Source organism: Pseudorasbora parva, chromosome 25, assembly GCF_024679245.1.
Source record: "Pseudorasbora parva isolate DD20220531a chromosome 25, ASM2467924v1, whole genome shotgun sequence".
Classification (NCBI taxonomy): Eukaryota; Metazoa; Chordata; class Actinopteri; order Cypriniformes; family Gobionidae; genus Pseudorasbora; species Pseudorasbora parva.
The window spans coordinates 30,332,225-30,360,165 of NC_090196.1; the positions used below are offsets into that span (position 1 = coordinate 30,332,225).

General features: G+C 38.3%; 2 protein-coding genes across 5 annotated transcripts; both read left to right on the plus strand.

Annotated features, from left to right (window-relative positions):
• Positions 1-75: 75 nt before the first annotated feature.
• Positions 76-18,939, plus strand: cd151 (CD151 molecule). Of its 4 annotated transcripts, none has more exons than XM_067437106.1 (10): positions 83-230; positions 1,288-1,387; positions 2,419-2,503; positions 4,158-4,349; positions 7,217-7,291; positions 7,598-7,618; positions 7,960-8,064; positions 9,088-9,246; positions 18,060-18,146; positions 18,231-18,939. In XM_067437106.1, the coding sequence occupies exons 3-10, from the start codon at positions 2,420-2,422 to the stop codon at positions 18,288-18,290; spliced, it is 783 nt and encodes a 260-aa protein (XP_067293207.1). In that variant the 5' UTR covers positions 83-230; positions 1,288-1,387; position 2,419; the 3' UTR covers positions 18,291-18,939. The 4 variants fall into 4 exon arrangements, with proteins under 4 accessions (XP_067293206.1, XP_067293209.1, XP_067293207.1 ...); XM_067437107.1 differs by having other exon boundaries at positions 95-230; positions 1,294-1,387; XM_067437105.1 differs by lacking the exon at positions 1,288-1,387 and having other exon boundaries at positions 76-230.
• Positions 18,940-19,069: 130 nt separating this feature from the next.
• gatd1 (glutamine amidotransferase class 1 domain containing 1) lies at positions 19,070-27,895 on the plus strand. The gene is made up of 7 exons (XM_067437109.1): positions 19,070-19,316; positions 19,746-19,822; positions 24,883-24,988; positions 25,072-25,179; positions 25,256-25,347; positions 25,425-25,518; positions 27,062-27,895. The coding sequence occupies exons 1-7, from the start codon at positions 19,265-19,267 to the stop codon at positions 27,175-27,177; spliced, it is 645 nt and encodes a 214-aa protein (XP_067293210.1). The 5' UTR covers positions 19,070-19,264; the 3' UTR covers positions 27,178-27,895.
• Positions 27,896-27,941: the final 46 nt, after the last annotated feature.

The following is a 27,941-nucleotide window of genomic DNA, read 5'->3' on the forward strand; positions in this document are numbered from 1 at the left end:
CGTCGCCCTCTCTCGAGGCTTTGTGGTATTACCGCAGTGCGCAGTATGGCATGAACTCGCTGCGCGCGCCCGGGCACCCAGAAGCCCCCTGTGACGCGCGCGAGGCGAGCACGAGCAGTGCCCAGCAAACACGGACAGAAGGACACGGACACCTGGAGTAAAAGCGGACCCTCAAACATAGTTTTAAACACGAGATCTGAGGCAGGGGTATTAATTCAGACGTCCTTAAGGTGGGTGCGTTATTCTAAACACGAGTACTTTTATTAGTCCTTTGAAATCTTTCGTTTGCATGTCATAAATGGGCAGTATGTGTATTATGTCGTGATTTAAGAGTTTATAATATCTTTACTTAACTTTTTTTCTTCTTCAATTTTACACAAAGTAGGTTACTGTTATAACCTAACAGTTCGTCATTGTCCTTTTGAAGACTTTTGCTTTTCTTTAAAAACTTTGAAATAATATGTGTTTAAACCTGAATGATGTGCTTTATAATTAGATTATTGTATGTTGATGCACGGTGAGTTGCAAGGAATAGGATCTGTAATAAATTCCTCAGATTCTTCAGATGGTGAGGAGGTGTGACGGATTTAAAAGGAGACTCAGATGATGCTTTGAAAAACTCGTAATAATCTGTGTGTAAGACAAACTCAATTCAGACACATTTGGCTAACATAAATTATACTCTTTAGTTAAAGAAAATATTAAAATAATTTTTAAAAAAAAGGTTATTTTTCAAACATTGTTATATTTTAAGGATCAATTACAAAAGAATCAGCAAAAAAAAAAAAAGATTAACTGAATAAAATAATATTTTAAATATTATTATTTGACTGGCCAAGACAAGTTTATAAAATGACATATTATATTATAGTGTAGGCTGTAAACATTTAAAGAGCATATTGCAGGTAAAAAAGTTGTCAAAATGTATGAAAATACCATATGAAAAGGTAATGCAGGATTCAAAATGTTTTAAAAAGACCTAAGAGCACAAATTTAGTAGATAAAGTGGACGTTTAGCAACTATTGTACAAATACAAAGACACCAGCTAAAAAACCTAAGTAAAAAAAAAATTAAGTTTAAAAATTATTTGGCTGCCCAAAACAAAGTTATAAAATAACATACACTGTAGGTTTAAGCATGAAAGTAAATGTTGAAAAAAAAAAAAAATTATATATATATATATATTTTTTTTTTTGTGATTATGGATGATCTACAAAGGGATCAGCAAAAACACCTCATTAACAGAATAAAATACTGCAGTTGAAATAGTATTTGTTTACTGTCAGAAACAGGCAGGTGTACCAACAGCCCTCAGTGTCAGCTGGTCTGAGGACGAGTGGCGTCTGTTTCCCAGACTGGAGACGTGTTGGCATTACTCAGATCTGGGTGAGGTTACAGTAGTAAAACTTTCTCCCTCTCTGTGAGTCACTGTAGTAGAGCTCAGTTTCCTGGACCCAGGCCCGTATCCACACCCAGTTTCCTCATCGCTCTCAGCTTTACTGCACTTTTATTTACTCTCAAAATATCAATATTTTGCTACTTTTTCCATTTCAAGGTCAAATGAATACACTAATAAAATAAAACAAAAATACAACTTTGCATATAGAAAATATTTTATATATGCACTACTGTAAAAAAGTTAGTTATTAAATGATAAATAATACTTTTATCCAGCAGAGTTTCATTAAATTGATCAAAAGTGACAGAAAAGGCATTTATAATGTTCAAAATAAATTAAATTGAAAATTAAAATAAATGCTTTCATATATGAATATATAAAATATTTTCTATATTTTTCTATAAAGTTGTATTTTTGTTTTATTTTATTAGTTTATTTTGAACTTTGTTCATCAAAGAATCCTGAAAAATGCCAGTTTTTAACATAATGTTTCTTGAGCATCAGATCATTATATGAGAATGATTTCTGAAGGATCATGTGATACTGAAGACTGGAGTAATAATGCTGAAAATACAGCTTTGATCACAGGAATACATTACATTTCAACATGTATTCAAATAGAAAACGCTTACCGGTGTTTTAAATTTTTATAATATTTCACAATATCACTGTTTTTTTTTTTTATCAAATAAATGCAGCTTTAGCGAGCAGAAAATACTTAATATACTTTTACATTTTTATTAAATAAAATTATTTATTTTTTATTTCTCTCATATGATTTGGGAATATGGAGAAATATGACCCAAATGTGTTCTTCAATGTGTTCTTAATTCAATGAACTTTGCCTCACAAATGTCAGTGCTATCATATAACTATGTTGTGTGTAAAGGAAGGGTTAGTCCTGTCGCAGATAAAGGCCGGCCTCTCAGGGGATGTTAAGCTGGATTCATGGTTTTTCTCAGACCTGTCGAGGGGATGCCATCTTGAAAGGGTTTGTAAACCCTCTTTACTGTTTCAGGATGGCAGATGCGGAGGACAAAAACAACAGTTGTGGGACGATATGCCTTAAATATCTTCTGTTCATCTTCAATCTTCTCTTTTGGGTGAGTCGGTTCTCTGTTTTGATCGTTATTAGCTATTTCTGATGGAAAAATGGCTAAATCCACCATAAACTGGTTTATGCTGCCATCTCTTTTTGTAGAAGAAACTCAGTCAGAACTGTTTTCCTTTCTAAGCATTTAACAGTTTTGATCAGGCCCGGATTGGCTAATCGGGAGCACCGGGAAAATTCCCGGTGGGCCGGTCTGTTTTGGTGGCCGCGAGGGCCGTTGTTGTCATGGCACTTGGTTGTACTATGGATGCTGTCCCCAGGCTGCCTGCACTCACAGCAGCCCCACTTTTTTATTTTACCGCGGTCCAACTCTTTTTATTTATTATTTTACCGCAGTCCCACTCTTTTTTACTTAATATTTTCTCACAGAGTGCAGCCTGCAGGTTAATGATGACGTGATTATATTTTGACTCCCTGGCCCCGCCCCCGATACAGCGCCTTGAAAGTTGCTCAAAATAAAAAAGTCAGATAAAAATGGGTAATAGGAAGCGCAAAGGCGGCGCTGAAAAGGCCAGAATAAAAAAAAAAATAAGAAGGCTCTGGAAACTGACGCGGCCAAATGTTCTAAGCTGTGCACATTGTTACTCAAAAAAACAAATGATGACGACGAGGCCGGTAAGTAATTATCCCGTTAAGGTAGTTAGGAGCAGTGCAAGATGCGACCGCGCAAAACAATGCTGTCTGCAAACCATGTTCATGTATCAAACTGTTTCTTAGCTCTTCAGCAGCAGCCGCCTCTAGTCCGTTTTGCGTGTAGAGTGAAGAGCATACGCCCAGTAACGTTACCAAGCTCCAGTCATGAGCCCAACACACCCGAATGGGCAGGTAGGATTGTCATTCATAAGTAATAGGAAGAGCCCTGCTCAATGAAAAATGCCCTGAGATAATAATGATACCTGATGATTTAGGTTCATTAATGAAACTGAGTGACTTGATTTAAAAGCTTTGTAAAAAGGGGGTATTTGTGGTGAGAAATAAATGTAACAAATTTCATTTAGTGTCAGAAAGCGAGCGAGGACCCAGTTGTGAAGAGATTAGCTCTTACTGTGAAACACAGGTAAACTGCTATTGTCCCATAGTGTGTGAATAAGCAAACATTATCACTGATTTCTTTTTTTTCTAATTTAGTATCTTACTTGTTTCCAGTTTAAATATCTAAATATTCTTAATTCAAGATACATTTACTAGACAAGTGAAATGACATAAGAAATTGACTTGTTTTCTGAATTAGAAAAAAATAATCTTTTCTTCATTTCAATTTTTGGATATTTAGGAATATTCATTCTTTAAAAAAAAAAGAGATTCTGATACTGTCCTGTTATTTACTGTTCTAATAAATCTTCACTGTGAAACAAAACTTAAGCTACTGTTTTTGCACTGTATTGAAAATTATATTTTTCAAAAATACAAAGAATTATAAGGCTGTAGAGAATAGTGTACCTTATGCAGACTTATATTCTGAGGTTGGAATCACATTATTTTAATATAGTCTGTCGTGAACTAAAGTGGGCCGGTCTAAGGCATGAAACTCCAGGGCTGAAAATGAGTCTCAATCCGGCCCTGGTTTTGATGCAAATGAAAAAGTAGAGAGAAAAAAAACAAGAGGCCAGATTTACAGCACAAACTATAGTACAATGTCCTCCCAGTTGGCAGGGGGCGCTGTGATGGCCGTGGGGATATGGACTCTGGTGGATAAAAGCGACTACATCAGCCTTCTGTCCTCCAGCACTTACATGATCGCTGCCTTCATCCTGATTGGTGCGGGTGCCGTCGTCATGTTCACCGGGATACTGGGCTGCTGCGCCACCATCAGGGAACAAAGAGGTCTTCTTATAGTGGTGAGAGAGCATCATGGGTAACGCGACCACTGACAGCACACACATTAGTCTCCTCCACGAATCGGGTGTTCTTAGTGTTGCTAGGATGTTCTGGGTTGTTAGATAGTTGCTTGCTGTCAAAAAACATCCCAACCCCCTATTAACTTATAACAGTGCGGGATAAGTTACATGGGAAAGTTTAATATTTATAATTAGTGTTTTTTTCAGTTAACGAACCCTAAAGGTGCATCCCAATTCCCGAACTTATGCCGTTTTGCAATAGTGTAATCACACTGAAAATTCAAACAGATATTAAATATACTCTCTGGTGCTGTTTCACCCTTCATCTAGTAGAAGCGTTTGGTACAGCGCCCAAACACAATCGTACTGATAGCTCATTTTTTGAGATATCAACCTCAAATTTGGAACTAGAGTATTTGGAATTTTAGGGTTTGTTCACACTTGTCATGTTTGGTTGGATTAAAACGAACCCTGGTGCGGTTGCTCGTTTAGTGCGGTTCATTTGAATATATGTGACCGCTGCCATCCGAACCCTGGTGCGCACCAAACAAGCGGACCGAGAGCGCTAAAAAGATGAGTCTCGGTCCGCTTCCAAACGAACTCTGGTGCGGTCCGATTGATATATGAACGCATCACGGACCAAAGACATAAAAACAAACCATAAACCGGACGTAATGTCACAAGATGCGACGCATAGTCAGCTGATTTGACGACGCGGAAAGATCGGTGTATCCAAAATGAGTAACGTTAACGTTAGAGGGCAAACGTGGAGCAACGAGGAGGTGCCAAATCAATATTTGGTCAGACGAGCATGTTTCGAAAATGCTAGAAAAAAACGCACAAAAAGCATACCTACTTTTTCTCATCAAATGTTGCCCATACAGACGACAGAGCGGCCGTCTCTTTTGCATAAGAGATGCCCGTCTCTTTTCTGCACAACAGAGGAAATCCTGCTGCTGTTTTGAATGTTTTGAACATTTTATGAGCTCTTCATGAGTTCTCAGCGGGTAAAAATAATGCCATATGTACACGCATAAAATGACCGTGTGTAATCCAGCACACAGCATTGTTTTGAATGTTCGGTAAGCAGCTCCTGCGTCATATAAGCCGACCAATCAGGTTGTGAGCGTCTCCCTGTGCCTTTGGTTCGGTAACTTTAGGTTCGCTGTTAAAAATGCCAGTGTGAACACTGAGCGGACCAGGACTATATATTTTGTTTTTTGGTCCGGACCAAACGAACCAAACTAACCGAACTACAAGTGTGAACATAGAGTAAAACATGTTTTTAAAAATATGTATTCGTATATATTTGAAAATAGTATTTTTATACATTTTTTCATATAAAAACGAAACCCTCTGGTGCTGTTCAATATTTTTTGACCGAAAACTTTACGCTTTGTTTTTTTTTAGAATTTCTTACTTCATTGGACTGGTACGAAACTTGGTAAAGGCTTTGGCACTTGTTATGTGAACACACACTAAAATCACAGACATGATTCAAAGCGGTTAAATGGTCCTGAAAAAAAGAGTCACACTTGGATTGTTTGCGGTCAAAAATGAGCACATTGGAAATTAATGGGAGAAAAGTTTCATCTAGTGGAAGCGTTTGGTACTGCACACAAACAGAATCTTACCAAAAAGTTCTTTTTTGATATCAACCTCAAATTTGAAACAGAACTTTAGATTTATTTAGCTTTTATTTTCTCACCGTTTTAGAGTAAAAACTATTTTGAAAATATCTATTTCATATGCATTTGCAAATGCATTTATGCATTTTTTTTTTATAATAAAAAATAAAATACAAAAATTTCACTTCAGCAAGTGTTGGCCAAGTGTCTTAAAAAGAGACCAAACTTAAGTCAGTGCTCCAAAGCATTCAAGAAATTTCATTTTCAGGTCCATGTTCAAAAAGTGATAAATATAATTTAGTACCATAAAATCATAAATAAAAAACATTATGAAACTCAACAGTTGCAGGCTTAATTTCCTAGAGACTATGATGTTGAATGACAAAATAAAATTCATACACTACACGGGTGAGAACATAGTAAGTGCATAATATGTACAGTGTGTAAGTGTAAAGTGTGTAATTTGGGACACAACTGAAGTCGGACAATAGTTGTTCTTGTCTTAGGAAACACAACCTTCAAAGGCCATTTTAACTTGGAAGGAAGTGGCTTATAGGACTTCACACTATAAATTCTTCTGGAAACTTTTAGCTGAATCATCTATCTATGTGCAGCCTGTGATAAGAGTCATCACAAAAGCCCCTGCTAGACTTTACTTTGAGTGAAATATTTTGAGTACTGTAAACATCGGATTATAGTAGGCAGATTTAGACCATGTGGGATCCTGCACACAGATGCCAGGACTTATTCTGGAAACATGAGACACATTAATGTGACTTTATTGTGCTTTCTAATTTAGTTTGATCGTGCTTATACTGTGTGTGTCTCTTAGTTGTGTCAAAGCTGTCATCGTATCTAATTTAAATACAGACGTGTGTCTCTTTAAGAGGTCAGACTTAGAAACTGAGTCACAGCTGAGGAATGACGGGCAGCAGAGAGAGAGATAGGGAGTATAGAGGAATGAGAAGGGAGTGAATGCAGAATAGAGGAATGAAATGAGAGTGGTGGGCTGGGGAAGGACAGAAAACAGAGGGAAAAAACAGAACAAACACAGGCAGAGAGAAAATTAATTGTGCTTTTGACCTTTATCAGCTGTGTAAAATTCCTCAGATGCCATTTCTTCTCTTGTTCAGCAGCTCATGGACAACGCAATTTAAGTTTGTCATTATCTACTCACCCTCGGACCTGGTGTCCAAATATGTTTATCATTGAAAGTTTCAAACCTTTTTGTCTCTACAGTTCTTTGTCCTGTTGTTGTTCATCTTCCTACTGGAGATCACAGCTGGAATTTTGGCCTACATCTATTATCAGGAGGTAAACGCACATTCGGGATGAGGAATAAATGCTATATTTCTATCAGTTCAATTTGGGTGAATTCTCCCTTATCCTGTTAGATGTGTGTATGGCTGTATGCCCCATTTTCAACGTCCTTATGTATGCGAATGTGGAAGAACATGGGAACGTAATATGCCATCTAATCCAATATTCTCCTCAGATTCACATTAAACCCACATACACATGTCGAGTGCTGTATGTTTGCATGCTCCTCATCCACTTTCCTGCTTTTCCATCTTTATAAAACCCTTTGTCTTCTTCCTTCTTTTCCTCCTCTTCCTCCAGTGTTTTCCTCTCTGCTACCAGGTAAACAATTATGTAGACAAAAAGTTAGCTAGTTAGATTTTTACTTCAATAGCTCATTCAGAAATAAAATGGCTGTAATTTACTCATCCTCATGTCAATCTAAACCAGTATGCGGTTATGTTTTCCGGGGCTGTGTGTGAACATTCTTCCATGTTCTGAGGAAAATAATAACATTAGGTTTGGAATAAGATGAGGGTGAGTAAATAATGAGAGAATTTTCATTTTGGATGATTCCTTAAATATATGGGACTTTACTTTGTATCTATGAAAACAGAGTTTGCTCTATAGAATATGATTTATAGATATAGATTGTGGTCTGATGGATTTATCTGTGACTGCAGCTGAACGCTGAGCTGAGAGCCGATCTGAAAGAGAGGATGGTGGAAAACTACCAGCAACCTGGACAAGATCACATCACGAGAGCCATCGACAAACTCCAGCAAGACGTAAGACAGTTATTTTTCTTTCTATCGGTCGATGCTCTGCGAATGACTCTCTACACTCTCATAACCCTTAAATAAATATATGCCGTAAACTTCAAATATATTGCTTTTTAATCAACGACTTAAAATTAGTAGTTTGAAAATGTTGTATGCAATGCTTTATCATGGGATTGTAGTTGTCTCCAACCTAAAAGCTGTTAAGTAAACAGTACCTTTGTCTTTGTCCAATTTTCAAATATTTTTTTATTAAAATAAAACCTTGTAGCTGATTGGTTTGGTTCATAACACTTTAAGGAAGACTTGTTAAAATCCCTATGGGAAACCAAGGCTGCTTAAAAAGAGGGCAAGCACTGTTGCATGTCATCAAACCTTCCCAGAACACCTTAGCAACCTTAGCTGATTGGGCCAGCGCTTCCCGTGTTGTGATTGGACAACAGCTTAGCGCACTTTGCCCGGAAAGGTCCCGCCTCTTACCATAACGGGGAGATTGCAGCGCTGAATGCGCGCTCTTCTCCACGTGGGAGAGCAACAAGACCACGCCCCCTATTTTGCGTGTTCTTGTGGGCGGAGGGTTCGTCAACAAACGGTTCTAGTGACGTCATTACAGCAGGAAGTGCAGAGGTGTAGTCCAAACCGGCCGTTCGCTGTAGGCTTTGAAAGGGAACTTCTGTTAAATAAAATATCTCGCTTGTCATTGAACTTTGAGCTTTATAATTTTACAGGTATTATTTATGCTCTAACAGCAACATTACACACTAACTAAAGTTTGAAAGATGGAATCGCGAAGAACAGGACCTTTAACTATAATTATGCAATGAACTCCTTTCAACAGCATTAAAATTTATAATCTTAGAATATCATGACAATGAAGGCTTTTGAACAGAATTTCTCAGTCTGTGAGCATGTGAGTTTATGCATCATAACATCAGACACCACGAGCCCATGGGAAAACAATCCACCCATCACAAGAATAAACTCTTTTCTTGTTCCCGCGCTCCCTCCCTCTCCATCTGTTTTACGATGCAGCTGAAGTGTTGTGGCAGTAACAGCTCAGCGGACTGGAGGGACGGGGCCTGGATACAGACGCCTGGTGCTGACAGACGCCTGGTGCCCGACAGCTGCTGCAAGACCCCCACAGAGCGCTGTGGACTCAGAGACCACCCATCCAACATCTACAAAGTGGAGGTACATTAAGATAAATACAAAGTTCTGTCATGAAACTCTAGATGGCCCAGGCTGATTGGCCCTTAACTCAATCTGCGTGTAATCAAATCATTCTCTATTCATTCGGGTCACATGATGTCGCTGTAGCTTTTCGCCGCCATATTTACAACCGACGGTCTCAGTAATGCCTGCAATATGTTGTGCAGTTGGCTGCAACAACAGCCGAAAGAGGAACCCCGAACTGGTATTTTTATTTTATTTTATGAAGAACAAACTGTTAAATAATAAATATTATTTCATAGCCTACTTCCTGTACTATCATAAAGGGACGATGTTGTATGTTTCTGAATGAATGGATGATTGTATACTTTTGGTATGTTCTTTTTATGGAGGCTTTACTTTATACTTTGATGTTTTCATTTAATCAAAAATGGTTCAGAAAAAGTTAGGGAGATTCGGTTTTGATTCAAGCCCACTAATTTAACTACACTGACAGCGGGTGCGTTTACATGCACGTTCCGATAATGCCTAATAAGCAGAAAATGTATAGAGTATGGTCTTGTAAACGGGGTAACACGTTTTCTTTTATTAAAGTAAGGTCATAAACGGCGTAAGCATAAACCGGTCGGAACAGGTAGTTTTTTGCCTCTTACCCGATTTTGCACGGCATGCATGTAAACCATAGACGTAAAAAAATATTGACGACTTGACATCATCCGTTTCCGAATGCGGAAAAAGCTAAAGCTCGAATGTGCTCCCAAAAATCCCGAAAAAAGTCTGTTAGTGCCTCAGTGACAACTTCACTCAGAGAAGCCGTCAATCTCAGCTGTCAATCATGACATCACACCCCCCGTTTTAATAGCATCAGATAACTAAGTAAAACTAAACTTATTTTAAAAATGAACACTTGAAATGAAATCATCCTGATGATAACTGCCTTCAATGACATAAACTAACTTATTTAAAAATATTTAAGGTGTAATTTTATAATTTAGTTTGCCTCGCGTCCATTAGAAAACACAGAGGGGCGGCTATACTGGGACCAGTCACCGGGGGGCGATCGAGGCGCGAAGGCTTCAGTTTCTGAAAGGGGTACTGCAGGCCTGATGTAAAAAGCACTAACCTGCTTTCTGTCGGCTTATTGAAGTGCGCATGTGATAGGTGAAAAAAACGCATACTTAGAGTAAATTTAAATGCATCCAGCAAGTGTGTTTTGCATGAAATACATATATCACAAATGCAGACTCTTTTAAGACCCAGAAAATTACATCTAAGGCAGCAGAAGTAGAAGAGGTTTAGTCAAATTCTGCATCTGGAACTGTATGGGGGATAATATGAGCCCAGCCAGCATATTGATATGCATTGGTACTCTTGAAAGCCTTCAAGCGATCCCTACTGTATGGGGAGGGGTTATTTACAAGATATATTATATATAATAATGGACCAAAAAAACTGGGTAGCAAATAAGAATCGGAGCCTGAAATAGTTATTTTCTCCAGGTATCTCTGTCTCTCTCTCTCATTCAAATGGGAAGTTTGGGTGCCCACCGGGCGAGATCGGTCATAAATATGGCCGTGTTCTATTTGGTAGTGACGTAGGTGGCATCTATGAATAGGGCACAGCTTATTGGTTCATTTTGCATCAGTAGCCAAAAAGCTCACTGCTGAACTTTCAAATACTGGTCAGCAGTCAGCATTTTCTGTAGTAGTTGCTGCACACTTTTAGAGACCCTCCACCTTCCCGATCTCCACCTGTATAGATCTGCTATAGGTAATTCGTGTATGATATATTTTAGCAGCAGCATATTGGGTATTGGCAGTAGCAAGTCATGTAATTGCTCTGCAGCAGCAGCAATAACCAACATCAGAAGCAATAACAGCAGCAACAGTAACAGCAATAACAGTAGCAGTAATAACCAACAGCAGCAGCAATAACAGTAACAGTAATAACCAACAGCAGCAGCAATAACAGTAGCAGTAATAACCAACAGCAGCAGCAATAACAGCAGCAGCAATAACAGTAGCAGTAATAACCAACAGCAGCAGCAATAACAGTAGCAGTAATAACCAACAGCAGCAGCAATAACAGTAACAGCAGCAGCAGCAATAATAGTAGCAGTAATAATCAACCGCAGCAGCAATAACAGTAACAGCAGCAGCAGCAATAATAGTAGCAGTAATAATCAACAGCAGCAGCAATAACAGTAACAGCAGCAGCAGCAGCAATAACAGTAGCAGTAATAATCAACAGCAGCAGCAATAACAGTAGCAGTAATAATCAACAGCAGCAGCAATAACAGTAGCAGTAATAACCAACAGAAGCAGCGATAACAGTAACAGCAGCAGCAGCAATAATCAACAGCAGCAGCAATAACAGTAGCAGTAATAATTAACAGCAGCAGCAATAACAGTAGCAGTAATAATCAACAGCAGTAGCAATAACAGTAGCAGTAATAACCAACAGCAGCAGCAATAACAGTAGCAGTAATAACCAACAGCAGCAGCAATAACAGTAACAGCAGCAGCCATAACAGTAACAGCAGCAGCAGCAGCAATAACAGTAGCAGTAATAATCAACAGCAGCAGCAATAACAGTAGCAGTAATAATCAACAGCAGCAGCAATAACAGTAGCAGTAATAACCAACAGAAGCAGCGATAACAGTAACAGCAGCAGCAGCAATAACAGTAGCAGTAATAATCAACAGAAGCAGCAATAACAGTAACAGCAGCAGCAGCAATAACAGTAGCAGTAATAATCAACAGCAGCAGCAATAACAGTAGCAGTAATAATCAACAGCAGCAGCAATAACAGTAGCAGTAATAATCAACAGCAGCAGCAATAACAGTAGCAGTAATAATCAACAGCAGCAGCAATAACAGTAGCAGTAATAACCAACAGCAGCAGCAATAACAGTAACAGCAGCAGCAATAACAGTAACAGCAGCAGCAATAACAGTAGCAGTAATAACCAACAGCAGCAGCAATAACAGTAGCAGTAATAATCAACAGCAGCAGCAATAACAATAGCAGTAATAACCAACAGCAGCAGCAATAACAGTAGCAGTAATAATCAACAGCAGCAGCAATAACAGTAACAGCAGCAGTAATAATCAACAGCAGCAGCAATAACAGTAACAGCAGCAGCAATAACAGTAGCTGTAATAACCAACAGCAGCAGCAATAACAGTAGCAGTAATAATCAACAGCAGCAGCAATAACAGTAGCAGTAATAATCAACAGCAGCAGCAATAACAGTAGCAGTAATAATCAACAGCAGCAGCAATAACAGTAGCAGTAATAACCAACAGCAGCAGCAATAACAGTAGCAGTAATAATCAACAGCAGCAGCATAAAATAGGAATGACCTTAAATTTACTGAGGAAAAAATAGGAATGACCTTAAATTTACTGAGGTAACAAACATCACATTTACTTTTTAGGACAAATATGATATTTGGCATAACACTGCACTTCAAGTACTTCAAATATTAATGGTTATTAGCTTTAAACTTTCCGGTAAAATAAATTATAATAGTTTATATAAGTTAAAATGAAAGTGCTCCAGTAGCTTTTTCTTTCAAGTATTTTTTTTTTAAAAAGAACTAAAAAAAAAAAATCATAAGAATCATCTTTTACATACAGTACTATTAAGTAAAACATTTAAAGCTGAAAATTAACATTAAAAAATAACATTTCACCATGAAATCATGTAGTGAATTGTTCTGTGTGTTTAACAATCACCATTATGATATCCAGAGCTGTGAAAAATAAAAATACACGAAAACACAACACTGCCAGAAGTTTTTCCCCCAACTTCAAAGGCCCCTTTAAATGATTAAAACTAGATGCTTAATTTTAACTTTAAGGTTACTTATCATGTAAACTACCCATAGGCTACAGCATGTTAAATGCATGTTTGGAACAGACTAACAGAGGGGAAAACGGTCGCATTTGCAGCAGATATGCATTGCTGCCTAATGTGCCCATTATAAATCAAAGCACGAGATGACAGGGGTCGAGCAGAACACCGGAAAATCTGACAGAATGGACAATATTTGTCTGTCTGTGCAATACACGAGCCGCGGTTCAGCTGCGCGCGCGGCCAATGCTGCCTGAGCACAACGAGCGCGCGGCTCCCGCTCTCCATACGCAAAGCTGCCTGCGCGTGCAGTGTGAAACCGCCGTTAGCGTTGAGTTTCTTAACTTTTTCGCTGCCGACGGGAGGGGTTGTGTCGCGGAGATTTGCTTCCCCCCGTCTGCACTTTCCTCAGACATACGTTCTTAACCCACACGACACAGAATTTCATTACAAATATGTACAATTCCGGGGAAATCTGCGTTAACACTAGATTCCGCGTTTATATGCAGATTTCGCGTTAATATGCCAATTCCGCGATTCCGTCCGCGATTCCGTGATCGCGGAAATTATAGGGCCCTACAACAGAAGCAGCAATAACAGTAACAGCAGCAGCAGCAATAACAGTAGCAGTAATAATCAACAGCAGCAGCAATAACAGTAACAGCAGCAGCAGCAATAACAGTAGCAGTAATAATCAACAGCAGCAGCAATAACAGTAACAGCAGCAGCAGCAATAACAGTAGCAGTAATAATCAACAGCAGCAGCAATAACAGTAACAGCAGCAGCAGCAATAACAGTAGCAGTAATAATCAACAGCAGCAGCAATAACAGTAACAGCAGCAGCAGCAGCAATGACAGTAGCAGTAATAATCAACAGCAGCAGCAATAACAGTAGCAGTAATAATCAACAGCAGCAGCAATAACAGTAGCAGTAATAACCAACAGCAGCAGCAATAACAGTAGCAGTAATAACCAACAGCAGCAGCAATAACAGTAGCAGTAATAATCAACAGCAGCAGCAATAACAGTAGCAGTAATAACCAACAGCAGCAGCAATAACTAGCAGTAATAACCAACAGCAGCAGCAATAACAGTAACAGCAGCAGCAATAACAGTAGCAGTAATAACCAACAGCAGCAGCAATAACAGTAGCAGTAATAACCAACAGCAGCAGCAATAACAGTAGCAGTAATAACCAACAGCAGCAGCAATAACAGTAACAGTAACAGCAGCAGCAATAACTAGCAGTAATAACCAACAGCAGCAGCAATAACAGCAGCAATAACAGAAGCAGTAATAACTAGAGCTGCAACTAACGATTATTTTTTCTGTCGACTAATCTAACGATTATTTTTTTCGATTAGTCGACTAATCTAACGATTATTTTTATTACAATAAATAATTAATATAATGTTCTTTTTTTGTAATTAGCTCATGAATCCTTTGGGTAACTTTACAAAATAATATATAGGTACAACTTCTTATATAATATTTCAACCTGTATTCATTTTTACAGTATTTAAATAATAAAGAGGCAAAGAAAATTATTTTACTATGGTAAATATGAGTTTATCATAGCGTTTATAATTAAATCACAGTAGCCATACATTTACAGTTGTCTGAGACGTCATGAAATGTTCTTTAGCATCACAAACCATAAAATGTAGTCAGGGTTCTGCTATGGTTTAGCACGGTTTCCAGAGATCTGGAGCTGATTCGGGGTAGCTCGGTGGTTTGTGACTGTTGTCTCGCGGCGCGCTGTCTTTTAAGGGGCCGTTCACATAATCACGTCTTTTGCGCGCTCAAGTTAATTTCCAATGTAGCCGCGCGATAAGCGCGCTGTTGTTAAGGCTGATATCACGCGGCAGCGCTTCCAGGTCCAAACGCTCTATCTTATACCACAAGAAAAACTACAAAAGGTGCTAATATACACCCACAATGTGGTGTAATACTACAAAAAAAAGCTATAATCATAACCTTTTTCTCCACACCAATATTCCAGATGGCCAGAGAGTGATTCATCTTTTTTAAATCGTTAAAATATTAATGTATGTGGCGCTGTGAGCACAGAGACTGTTGTGCAGACTGTAAGTATTTCAAATGTTAAACTTTTTTAAACGTTTGATGTTTAATATGAATAAATAGCGCTCATAAACGGGCGTCAATGGCATTCTCAAGTGAAACGAGTTGAGGCTTGGACCCAGAAGCGGCGTTCCTTACGTCATGACTTAACAAGCAGATAATGGAAGCGACGCGCTCGTTTTTTTCCAGGCTCGTCCGCACCGCATCGAGTTAAAAACATCTCAACTTTTCAGAATGCCGCAAGCGCAAGAATATCCGACCTGAACCAGGAAGTTAGTCACCAGATCACACGGAAACCAGTTAAACTGTAACACCGGAGAGCGCCGAGATGTTTTCCTCTGAGGTGCTCGCGCATCGCAGTTGTGCTGCCGTGGTACACCATATCGGTTTTGCAAAGGGAACAAAGGGCCATTTTATTTGTCCTCTGTTTAAAGTATTCCCATACTTTTGATAACAGTGGTCTCTGTTTTTGTGATAGAATGCAAGTTTCTCCATTCCCTGTATGCATTAGGCGAGATGTATACAAACAGTGTGACGCGTCGACGCATTACACGCACGTCGACGTATTTTTGTAGTCGACGTAATCGATGACGTCGACGCGTCGTTGCAGCACTAGTAATAACCAACAGCAACAGCAATAACAGCAGCAATAACAGTAGCAGTAATAACCAACAGCAGCAGCAATAACAGCAGCAATAACAGTAGCAGTAATAACCAACAGCAGCAGCAATAACAGCAGCAATAACAGAAGCAGTAATAACCAACAGCAGCAGCAATAACAGCAGCAATAACAGTAGCAGTAATAACCAACAGCAGCAGCAATAACAGCAGCAATAACAGTAGCAGTAATAACCAACAGCAGCAGCAATAACAGCAGCAAGAACAGAAGCAGTAATAACCAACAGCAGCAGCAATAACAGCAGCAATAACAGTAGCAGTAATAACCAACAGCAGCAGCAATAACAGCAGCAATAACAGAAGCAGTAATAACCAACAGCAGCAGCAATAACAGTAGCAGTAATAACCAACAGCAGCAGCAATAACAGTAACAGCAGCAAAAACAGTAGCAGTAATAACCAACAGCAGCAGCAATAACAGTAACAGCAGCAATAACAGTAGCAGTAATAACCAACAGCAGCAGCAATAACAGTAACAGCAGCAGCAATAACAGTAGCAGTAATAACCAACAGCAGCAGCAATAACAGTAACAGCAGCAACAATAATAGTAACAGCAGCAGCAATAACAGTAGCAGTAATAACCAACAGCAGCAGTAACAGTAACAGCAATAACAGCAGCAGCAATAACAGTAGGAGTAATAACCAACAGCAGCAGTAACAGTAATAATCAACAGTAGCAGAAATAAACAACAGCAGCAGCAATAACCTCAAAAACAGCAGCAGCAATAACAGTAGCAGTAATAATCAGCAGCAGAAGCAATAACAGTAGCAGTAATAACCAACAGCAGCAGCAATAACAGTAGCAGTAATAACCAACAGCAGCAGTAACAGTAATAAGCAACAGTAGCAGCAATAACAGTAACAGCAATAACTAACAGCAGCAGCAATAACAGTAACAGCAATAACAGCAGCAGCAGCAGTAATAATCAACAGTAGCAGCAATAACAGTAGCTGTAGCAATAACAGTAATGAACAACCGAAGCAGCAATAACAGTAACAGCAATAACAACAGTAACAATAACAGTAACAGCAGCAATAACAGTAACAGCAATAACAGCAGCAGCAATAACAGTAGCAATAAAAGTGATAACCAAGAGAATCAGCAATAACAGTAACAGAAGCAGCAATAACAGTAGTAACAGAAATAACCAACAGAGGCAGCAATAACAGGAACAGCAACACTAACAGTAATAACCAACAGAAGCAGCAATAACCAACAGAAGCAGCAATAACAGGAACAGCAACAATAACAGTAATAACCAACAGAAGCAGCAATAACCAACAGAAGCAGCAATAACAGGAACAGCAACAACAGTAATAACCAACAGAAGCAGCAATAACCAACAGAAGCAGCAATAACAGGAACAGCAACAACAGTAATAACCAACAGAAGCAGCAATAACAGTAACAGCAATAACCAACAGAGGCAGCAATAACAGTAACAGCAGCAATAACAGTAGCAGCAATAACCAACAGAGGCAGCAATAACAGTAACAGCAGCAATAACAGTAGCAGCAATAACCAACAGAAGCAGCAATAACAGTAACAGCAGCAGCAGAACACCTGAATATATTCAAATGTATTGCTTGCTATTTGATATCCGTTCGAATTTGATTTTTTTTATTAAATGACAGCCCTAACTGTTATTGCTGCTGCTGTTGGTTATTACTGTTACTGCTGCTGCTGTTGGTTATTACTGTTACTGCTGCTGCTGTTACTGCTGCTGCTGTTGGCTATTACTGTTACTGCTGCTGCTGTTGGCTATTACTGTTACTGCTGCTATTACTGTTATTGCTGATACTGTTATTGCCGCTACTGTTGGTTATTAATACTGTTAGTTATTGCTGCTGCTGTTAACAATTAAAGAGTTGTCATGACAGAACTGACCATATAATTTTATTTCTCTGTTATTGCTTATGCAGTTCTTAATTATGCTTTATTTAAGTATCAACTTACCTAATAATTTGGCTTTGAAAGAATTTGATGATAAATGTTTGAGTTAATATTGAGATCTCAGACTCTTCATTGCATATTTAGGTAAATATTTTGTAACATTATAAATGTTGTTACTGTCACTTTTACCCCAAACTTGAGTGATAGTGTTTTACATTTCCCACAAAAAATAATAAGCAGCAAAAACTGTTTTTATTATTGATAATAATTAGAAATGTTCCTTGAGCAGCAAATCAGCATAACTCTTTTTTATGTCTCTCAGGGTGGTTGTATATCCAAACTAGAGGAGTTTATTCTTCAGCATCTGCTGATTCTGGGCTCAGTGGGTCTTGGGATTGCATTTATTCAGGTGAACATCTCTGATATAAATTGTTTTACTCCTTTTTTTGTGACATCAGATATTTCAACCATTAACCTTTTCTGTCTGTTCCAGATTGTAGGGATGATTTTTACCTGCTGCCTGTATCGAAGTTTGAAAGAAGAAATATACTGAGAACGAAGACACTTTATTACCACCAACACCAAATAAGCCTCCCTGCTGTCCTCATTGCTGTCTGTTACTGTGTGGTTTGAATGTGATGTGTGTGAGGAATATGATGGCAGGTCAATATGTCTTGGCTGCAGGACAGTCGTTCTGGAAATGGAACTTTACAATGTCTTGTTTTATGCAAAGATTATGGATGCAATGTTTGTTAAAAGTCTGAATTTTGCAGTACAAATAAATCAGTGGATTTTGTTTCTGACAACACATGCCTTCCATTGATCATTAAACATACTTTCCAGTTACATAAGTAATTATTGGCACACTATCAGCATTAAGATGGCTTGTAATCTTTAGTAGAAGATCTGATAACACTATTTTACAGTGTCATTGTTATATATGTTGCATCTACTTACCATTTTGATAACTACAAATTATGCAAAATTACATGCAACCCTCAACCAAACTCTAATCCAACCCTAACCCTATAGTAAGTACGTTGTTAATTAATATTACTAAGTACTTAACTATATAATTACACTGTAAAAATGACACCTCAAAATAAAATGTAACCTAATATCTTAAATTGGCAGACATGAATTTCTACATGATTTGTGAATAACACTTTTTCTATTAATAAAACATTAAACGTATTTTTTTCTCTCATCAATTGACAGTAATACGCAATGTGTTTGTAGATTTTGGATTATTAATAAAAATAATAATAATGTAAGATGTGCATATCAGATGTCGGAACTACTTACGCAGAAACTGTTTTACACGGGACCTTATAATCAACGGACCTATCAAAACAAGCAGCTGATCAAATGATCCAAGTTTCTGCTTTTATTGCAAATTCAATGGATGTAATACACTTAAATACATTTATTCGCTAGGTTATTGTTGAGGTTAGTATTGCCACTGTCGTTCGTTAATGGTCAAACTCTAAATATAGAGAAAACTGAATTAGACGATATAAAGCGTCTATGATGACATCTAAACCTACATGTCTGATAGTGGCCAGTGCTGCATCTGCAGGTAAGATCACTTCAAATGTAGTTTAAAAATGTCTTTAACGGAAATATAAATTCGCTATGTTAATAAATCATGTAATTTTCTTGTACGTGTTATTAAATCATTTTGAATACGTCTTATTTATTTGGCGAAGGAATGACCTAGTCTTATTTCTTAATTTATTTTATAATTCAAATTTAATCAAATATCCAGTGGACAATCAGATGGCAATATCGTTGCACTTTTCCCTAAACCTAATCCTACCCTAACACTATAGCAAGTGCATGTAGCCTAGTTTATTAACATTGCTCGTTTCTAAATATATAATTACAATGTAAAAATGACACACCTTCAAATAAAATGTAACCACACTTTAAATAGTGATACTTCTGATGAGTTTTCTGTTCATTTTATGAATGTGAATCGTTAAACTGTGTTGTGTTTTCCCTGCAGGAGTTTCAGCTCGCTCGTTCCATCAGTGTTTCAGTTTGTGCAGTTCAGTGTTTAACGTGCAGACAGCGACACCTGGCGTGAGGAAACACACACTGCGTCTTCTAAACATTTTTATTTACGTTTATTCATCCATACAAACTTCTATGGCTAGCCGTTTTGACTTTTTTAATTCCCAGAATATTGAGATAAACAATGGACCCTTTTCACAGACTGAGATTACACGCTTTAACGGTCATTAATATCATACATCCTGCAATGTTTTTTGTATTTTCATGTTGTTGTTTTTTTAAATGCATGTACATTTATAACACTAATAGATAGTATTATATTACTTTTGCATCAAATTGCAAAAAAAAAAAAAAAAAAAATACCTTACCACTGCTGTTGATACAGCTAATACAGCTTATATGGGAGTGATGGTAAAATGAAAGGAACTGTATGTAAGAAATGAAAATGTCAGTGAATCATAAAATGGCCCTGATATGTCACTAGACATTAAAGGGGCGGTGAAATGCTGTTTCCTGCATACTGAGCTTTTTACACTGTTAAAGACTTGGATTCCCATCCTAAACATAGACAAAGTTTCAAAAACTAATGTTGGACGTTTGATGGAGTATTTCTGTGTCAAAAATACTCCTTCCGGTTTCTCACAAGTTTCTGAGAGTTTTTTCGAGTATGGGTCGGCTTGACGTTAATAGAACGGAAGGTCCTTGTATGGGCCGTACGGGCTCTTCTCCCGGTAGGGTGCGCGCGCGTGTGACTAGAGAGAGAGGAAATGCACGCCGTAAACACTCTGGGTGCAGATCCAGTCGTCCGTGAACACTTCTGTCGGTTATAGTCCGCGCCGCGCTCCACTTCATTCCTCCACTTTGACATCAAGCGACTTCAGCGCTTCAGCACAGCATTCCGGGAAGGCAGCGCTGCATTTGAACCGATTTGAACGCAGAAATGCTTCAGTCGCATCGCAAAGTGGATCTCCACACTCCAAGAAGTGTGTTTTTGACGGAGCCGTCCCAGCGATAAAGGTTCGGTCCTGCTTTGGAAGCAGTCGGTGAGTAAAATTCCTTCAAATGTCTGTGCTGTTGGCTATCGTCGCGTGAGTAAACATCAGTAAACGACACGATCTCGTGCTTCGTCATTCAAATGCGCTAACAGTTACTGTTCTCTGTATATCGTTACACTAGTCTGACGTGCAAAACCGTTTTGCTTGCTACTTCTAAGGTCTAGTCTCATACAATAGTCCATAAACCGAATCATGTCCTCATAAACTGAGAGTAAAGACAAATGTTGACAGGCCACTAAATACAGTCCATACCACAGAGACAGACGTCCTGCTGTTGCTGGTTCTATTTCAGCCTCCGAATTAGATTCTGGATCATATCTATTAGCTGAGATCGATAGCAAGGGTTTCTCCACGCTTGAGGACGTTAGAGCCCTGCACGGGCCTCAAATCTAGGCCCTAGCCCGGCCCGGGCCCGAGACGCTGAGGCCCTAGCCCGGCCCGTGTCCGACAGCTTATCAAAATTCTCGGCCCGAGTCCGACTAGAGCCCGTTTTTTTTTTTTTTTACATTGTTGCAGCCATTAAAATAGTTCTGTTTTGTTTTTAATGTCAAAGTAGTTATTTTTCGTTTCGTTTCTTTAGTACGTTAATTTAGAAAAATGTTTAGAGCATTTTTTTGTTTGTTAAATTAAAGTTTTAATTTTTTTAAGTGACGACCAAAAGCGGCCAGCGGCCGACAGTGAGTTAACCGCATATTTAATTAATTTAGTCTCTCAAATCAACTCTTGACTTGTCTTGCCTATAATAAAATCCATAAAACACTTCAAGCATCACAATGTTAGTTAATTTCGCCAACTATTACCACCAGTAGCCTAAAAGGCATTTTTGACGAGCTGAGGCAGGCTGATTCTGCTCGCGGCTCTCGCAAACGGAGCTAAACAAATAAAATAAAAAAAGCACATGCAGGTTGTCTTATAGCCTACCTTACACCTACGCAAATGAATATAAATCCCATCTTCAATTCCCGGGGTATATGCTCATTTAACGGAGTTTACAGCAACGGAAGCAAAAGATTAAGATGCATTTTATTCAGCAGCTTATTTCAGATTCAAATAGGCTACCACATAAGAGAGCGCGACGCACTGGTAAGATAATGATCTCATTCATCTCATTCATTTTTATTGAAGATGATGGTGTTTTTGACTATCTTAGACTTATTTTAAGTTTCATTTACGGCCATTTGCGTTGGCTTGCATTAGTCATTTGCGGCGATGCGTGTTGCAGCACCATCATATCTATCTGACTACAACATATAGCCCATAAAACATTGTGACACATAATGACATAATGTTTGAAAGTCTGTAGGTTAACATAAATGCAGATAGGCCTAATTGTAATAATAAAAGACAACATAGCCTAATTATCGATTTTGAAATATTAAACCAGTCAATACAGAACGAATTATTCTGTAGCCTTTTGCCGTCAATACCATGGATATGGCATGGGCCGGCTACTGCCGAAGTTGTCTTTGCTGTATCAATAGGCAATATATTTATATTTAACATGAAGCATAGGGCTTCCCTGTACATTAATAGCACCAGACGCCCCGCGGATGACACGCAACAGAAACGCCATGCTCACACCACGCTTGCAGTGTGTCTCCGTGCTGAAGAAACGCGCGCTGCTGCTGGCGCGGACTCTGAACCTATGCTCTGAACACTGTGCGAGCCATCTTGACAGTCGCGTTAGCTATTATGGTCTCGTGTTGTTTCCACCAGCGCAGAACTCATTGTTCCTTTTAATTGATAAAATAAATATAAAACGAAGGAGAAGCCTATAAAAAGGCCCGAAGCCCGGCCCGCGTTTTAGGTATGACATGAAAATTGGCCCGAAGCCCGGCCCGAGGGGCGTAAAAAAGTCGGGGCCCGTCGGGCTCGGGCATAAATGCAGGGCTTTAGAGGACGTCACCGCTTTGCGCATTCGTCATTCTTTAGCTCCGCCCACACGATACGCCTCCAGGCGCTCTGTTTTTTCCGGAAAGACTCGGTACAGCCCATATTTCTTTTACAAATATAATAAAACTAAAGACTTTTCGGAGATATGAAGGATGCAATACTACTCTATAGGTACTCAAAATTGACATGAGATTGACTGAAACTGAGTGTTTCACCCCCCCTTTAAGAAATCATGTTCATTTCAAATACTTATATCACTGACAACAGTAGTCCGGCCAGGATATTGTAATTTAAAAGTTGTTGTTGCAGCCCTCAACTGATGTTGATGTTGATATGTTGTGTTTTGGCCTGAAGCTCCACCCTCCACCTATCGACCAATCACGAAGTCAGTAGTGTTTCGGCATCCGGGTTGCCAGATCTGCTCTAGTTACCACAGCGGCAGATCTACAAACTTTCCTGCTGATCCTGCAGCCAATCTGGCAACCTCGAGTTAGGGGGAGGGGGATACACCGCTCTACAGTCATTTGAAAGTGATTGCAGTACCAGTTTTGGCCACAATCTTACATACACTTCCTTTAACATCTTTCTCTCTTTTAACTGCTGTTATCCATCTCACTCTATTTTTTTCCTTTTTGAAAGTTGGGAAATCACTATTGTTGCATTTTTCCTTTGCTATTTGAGCAAATGGGGACACCAAAAATATATTTAATGGATTCTCTTATTCACCACTAGACAGGGTAAACCTAGCCTGATCTGCTGGTGATTTGATTTCGCCCTGTTGCTCAGTCGAGAAACTTGTACATTCATTTCTGATTGGTTGAAGGACTATTATTTGCATACAGAGTTCAAATGACTATGTCCGTTGATCCCGCCTCTTGTGCAGAAGAAAATACAGAGCAGACTCCCCAGACCAGTGCTTGGTCTGGTAATAGCCAGTCAAATTCACCGCTATCAAAGTTAACCCAACTATGACGACTTCCGCTCTGAGAAACCTGGAAATGTGAAATGGGTCTATGGCGTCATTACTTACAGAAATACAAATCCTTAAAATTAAGAATTTAATTTCAACTAGTAAAAAATATAATTCTTGATATCTGTAATTGTATTTTTACGAGTTAAATGTAACCACAGGCAAGAATTGAATTCATACAAGTTGATATTCCAATTTCACATATCAAAAATAAAATTAGTAGAAAAAAATTATAATTTCCAATATACACTATGACTATATTATTGCCAAAAGTATTGGGACACCCCTCCAAATCACTGACTTCAGGTGTCCAATCACTTCATGGCCACAGGTGTATAAATCAAGCACTAGGCGTACAGACGCTTCTACAAACATTGGGTCGCTCTCAGGAGCTCAGTGAACTCAAGCGTGGTACCGTGATAGGTTGACACCTGTGCAATAAGTCCATTCGTGAAATTTCCTCACTACTAAATATTCCACGCTCAACTGTTAGTGGGATTATAACAAAGTGGAAGCAATTGGAACCAACAGAAACTGGGCCACGTAAAATCACAGAGAAGGGTCAGCGCATGCTGAGGTTCACAGTGTGCCAAAGTCGCCAACTTAATCAATAGCTACAGAGCTCCAAACTTCATGTGTCCTTCAGATTAACTCAAGATCAGTGTGTAGAGAGCTTCACTGAATGAGTTTCCATGGCTTAGCAGCTGCCGCTTTGACATCTGACATTTGCAGATCTATGTATTAAATAACAAATGTAACATGTTAAAATACATTTACAGATATTAAAATGTTACATTTCCACTAGTGGCAATCGAGTTCTTGATATCAGGAATTTATAATTGTACTAGTAACCATGTAATGATTTGAAATCAAATATTATGATTTTTTGTTTTTTACTAATAAGAAATTCATTCTTGATATCAACAACTGAATTTGAATAGCGGCGACCTATGGCGACATTTCACTAGTGAAAATACAATTACAGATATTAAGAATTATAATTTTTACTAGTACATTTTGTTAGTTATTGTTGGTTTCAAGAATTAACATTTTTACTAGTGGAAATGTAATTCCTGATATCAAGAATAAGCATTTTAACTAGTGAACATTGAATTGTTGATATCAAGAATTTATATCCTGGGAATTAATAAAAGTCAAAAGGGCTTACCATAAAGCCTCAGTTGCCTGGACATCACATTTTTGTCTAACAGGGGAAGACAATCGACTTTGTGGGCGTGGATGACACCACAGCCCGATGGGTGCAAGAGTTCAGCGTCAAACCCTACGCCAGCCCGGCCAAACTGGAGTCTATTGATGGTCTGAAATCTGTCTGCTTTTTTCAAACTGAGTGCATTAAGTACATGTATAAAAATCAATCAGGATGTGTGTGATGTTTTCAGGTGCCCGCTATCAGGCGCTGTTGATTCCTGACTGTCCTGGAGCCCTGAATGATCTCGCCCACAGCGGGTCCCTCGCACGAATCCTGTCTCACTTCATTTCTCAGCAAAGTGAGGGTCTCTGCACCTCAAATACTCATTAACACACAATGTGAGATGGGTTTAATTGACGTCTGTGTGATTGCAGAGCCTGTGTGTGCTGTGGGACAGGGCGTAGCTGCTCTCTGCTGCGCTACAGAGGAACACAAGTGGATATTCAGTGGCTACAGCATGACTGGGGTGAGCGATAATGTCATGTGAATCAACAAACGGTGGATTTATGATGATTAGCTCATGCAGTGTGATGTTTTATACAGCCCTCTGTGTTTGAGCTGGTACGTTCTGCTGAATTTGCCAACCTGCCTCTGATTGTGGAGGATTTTATCAAAGACAATGGTGGATCTTACACAGGTGGGGTTTCTTTTAAATCTATTAAAGGCAAAATGTATCTAATTCCAAACCTGTCTGACATCTAATAGATTTCAATTTACAAACTTGTGATTTGACTTGATTCATATCTTAATTGGATATTGATTCATTTGGATATATTATTATCAAGTACAGTACGTTAAAGTTAAAGGCATTTTGGATTCAAATACCCAAAACCACTAGAACAATGTTGTTGACTTGTGTACTTACATTATCCCAGATGTTTCCAAGAATGTTTAAATCCAGAGAAATAAGACATTTAAACCAGGACACGGAGTGTGTCCGTGCAACACCTATCAATGACATCATACCGGTGCTACTCTCAATTTCTGATTTTATTTAGTAGAAACCATGGAAACGCCAAAGACGCTTTAATATATCATGTGTTTCATTAGACAGGTGAGCATCTGTTAGGATTATTCATCGACAGAAAACAAATCACTGTTATATAGCTCAACACAGTTAGTCGTATTGTTTTACCATGCCTAATATCAATCCAGCTTACTTTAGTGTGCAACAAGTGTCTTATAGTCGCCGCCGAGCAATGCATTATAACATAACTTTTAAAACACTCAAATAATGTATCTAATATGTGACAGTAGGCACTATATGATAAAACAGCACTTCATACACATAAGCGGAAGAATGGGAAGCGCTTATCTGCAGTGTAAATAAAAGATAATAAAATCTTCATGTGTTATCATGCTACACCTCTGTTTTGAATTAGACCACTAGCAGCGAAAAATTACATATTGTGGCTTTAACAACTGGTTTGTGTATAAACATATAAATTGTAAATTGGGCAGTTTCTATAACAATAACTTTACAATTACAACTTTATTTATGTCGTTTATATTTTTTTGAAATATCAGCATTTAAATGGTGCCAATTAACTGTCATAATTTGTTTTTATGGTGGATTTATTATACTATAAGTTAAAAAATATATTGAATATGTAATACAGTGCATATGTTTATCAAAATGCTCCTTTCTAGAGTATTTTTTTCATAGTTTTCTAACGAATTCATTCATGAACATTGAGGCTCGTAGATGTTTACAAGCTGTTTTGACGTCTTTTCGCGCTTGAAACGCTGATTTATCGATTACATGAGACATGATACATTTCAGTAAGTTGCACTGTATTTTCAACGTACCTTTTGATGTTCATTCGTTTTTATTTCGTGCTGGGAAGAGATGATGATGCTGCTTGAACGAGGCGCTAAAGCGCACGTGACGTCACATTAAGAGCGCCAAAACGGTATTTATTGGATAGGAGGCGCGAAATATTATTTGCAAATAATTTTTTGTTTTTTCTTCAAAATTTTGTTTTGGTAGCAACTAAAACCAGCTAAAAACTAAGAAAGACTGAAATCGGTTCATCATGATAATGATTAAAATCGTGAAATCTATGTCCACCCATACCAATAATGTTCACTAGTAGTTGACAACAGAATAGCGTTTTGTGTGACCTCTATCACTTTACCATATATAATACTTGTGTTTATGTGAATTATGTCCCTTACAGCGAGCATCGAGGACGCTGTTCATGTGGTCCTGGACCGCCATCTTGTGACTGGGCAAAACACGCAGTCCACATCAGCGGCCGTCAACAACCTCATTCTTCTGTGTAATAGCAAATAAACGCTTCAGCAGTTTAGATTAGCGAAAGAACATGAGACCACGTCACGAAATGTGAAACAGAAGTGTTATCAGATGTGTTACTATTGAAAACACGTGTCCAAAAATATACATTCTTCTCTCTATGCATTTCACACTCCAAAGTTTAGTTTCAGAAATGTATGACTTGATTCATTTGTTTTTCTAGCCACAAAATATGTTTAATTTGAAAGGTGAAAAGAGCACAAGATGATTTATAGATTTAAAAAAAAAGAGTTCTGTAAATGTATATCATTGCACTGTAATAAAAGGCTTTATTTTAACTAAATCATACATTTTTAACCTGACCTGGAACATTATTACTAGAAAGCTCCACATTTCAGCTTTTAAATGCAACAGACATCCATTGATAGTGTAAATATGATTATTAGTTCTAATCTTTTGGCTATTGAGTGTCAGATGTTGTTTTAGCTTGACTTGTTAACATTCCTGTAAAGTGTGAGATGGGGAGTTTAACACAGGAAATCCTGTGGTTTTTGATAACTTGTATTTAGATCTGCTATGATGTTAAGAGGAACATGACGTTTATGAACAACTGATCTGTGTTGAGATACTTTATTTTACTTTTACATTATCTTTTTAATATCCAAACTTGGCTGCTGTAATGTTTTGATTTGCGCCACAAAAGGAATCAAATATGTAATTTCCAGTATTGTGAACATAATACAGTATGAACAGACAAATCTGTACATGAATTATTAAAAATTGTATTCCTGAATAATAAAATG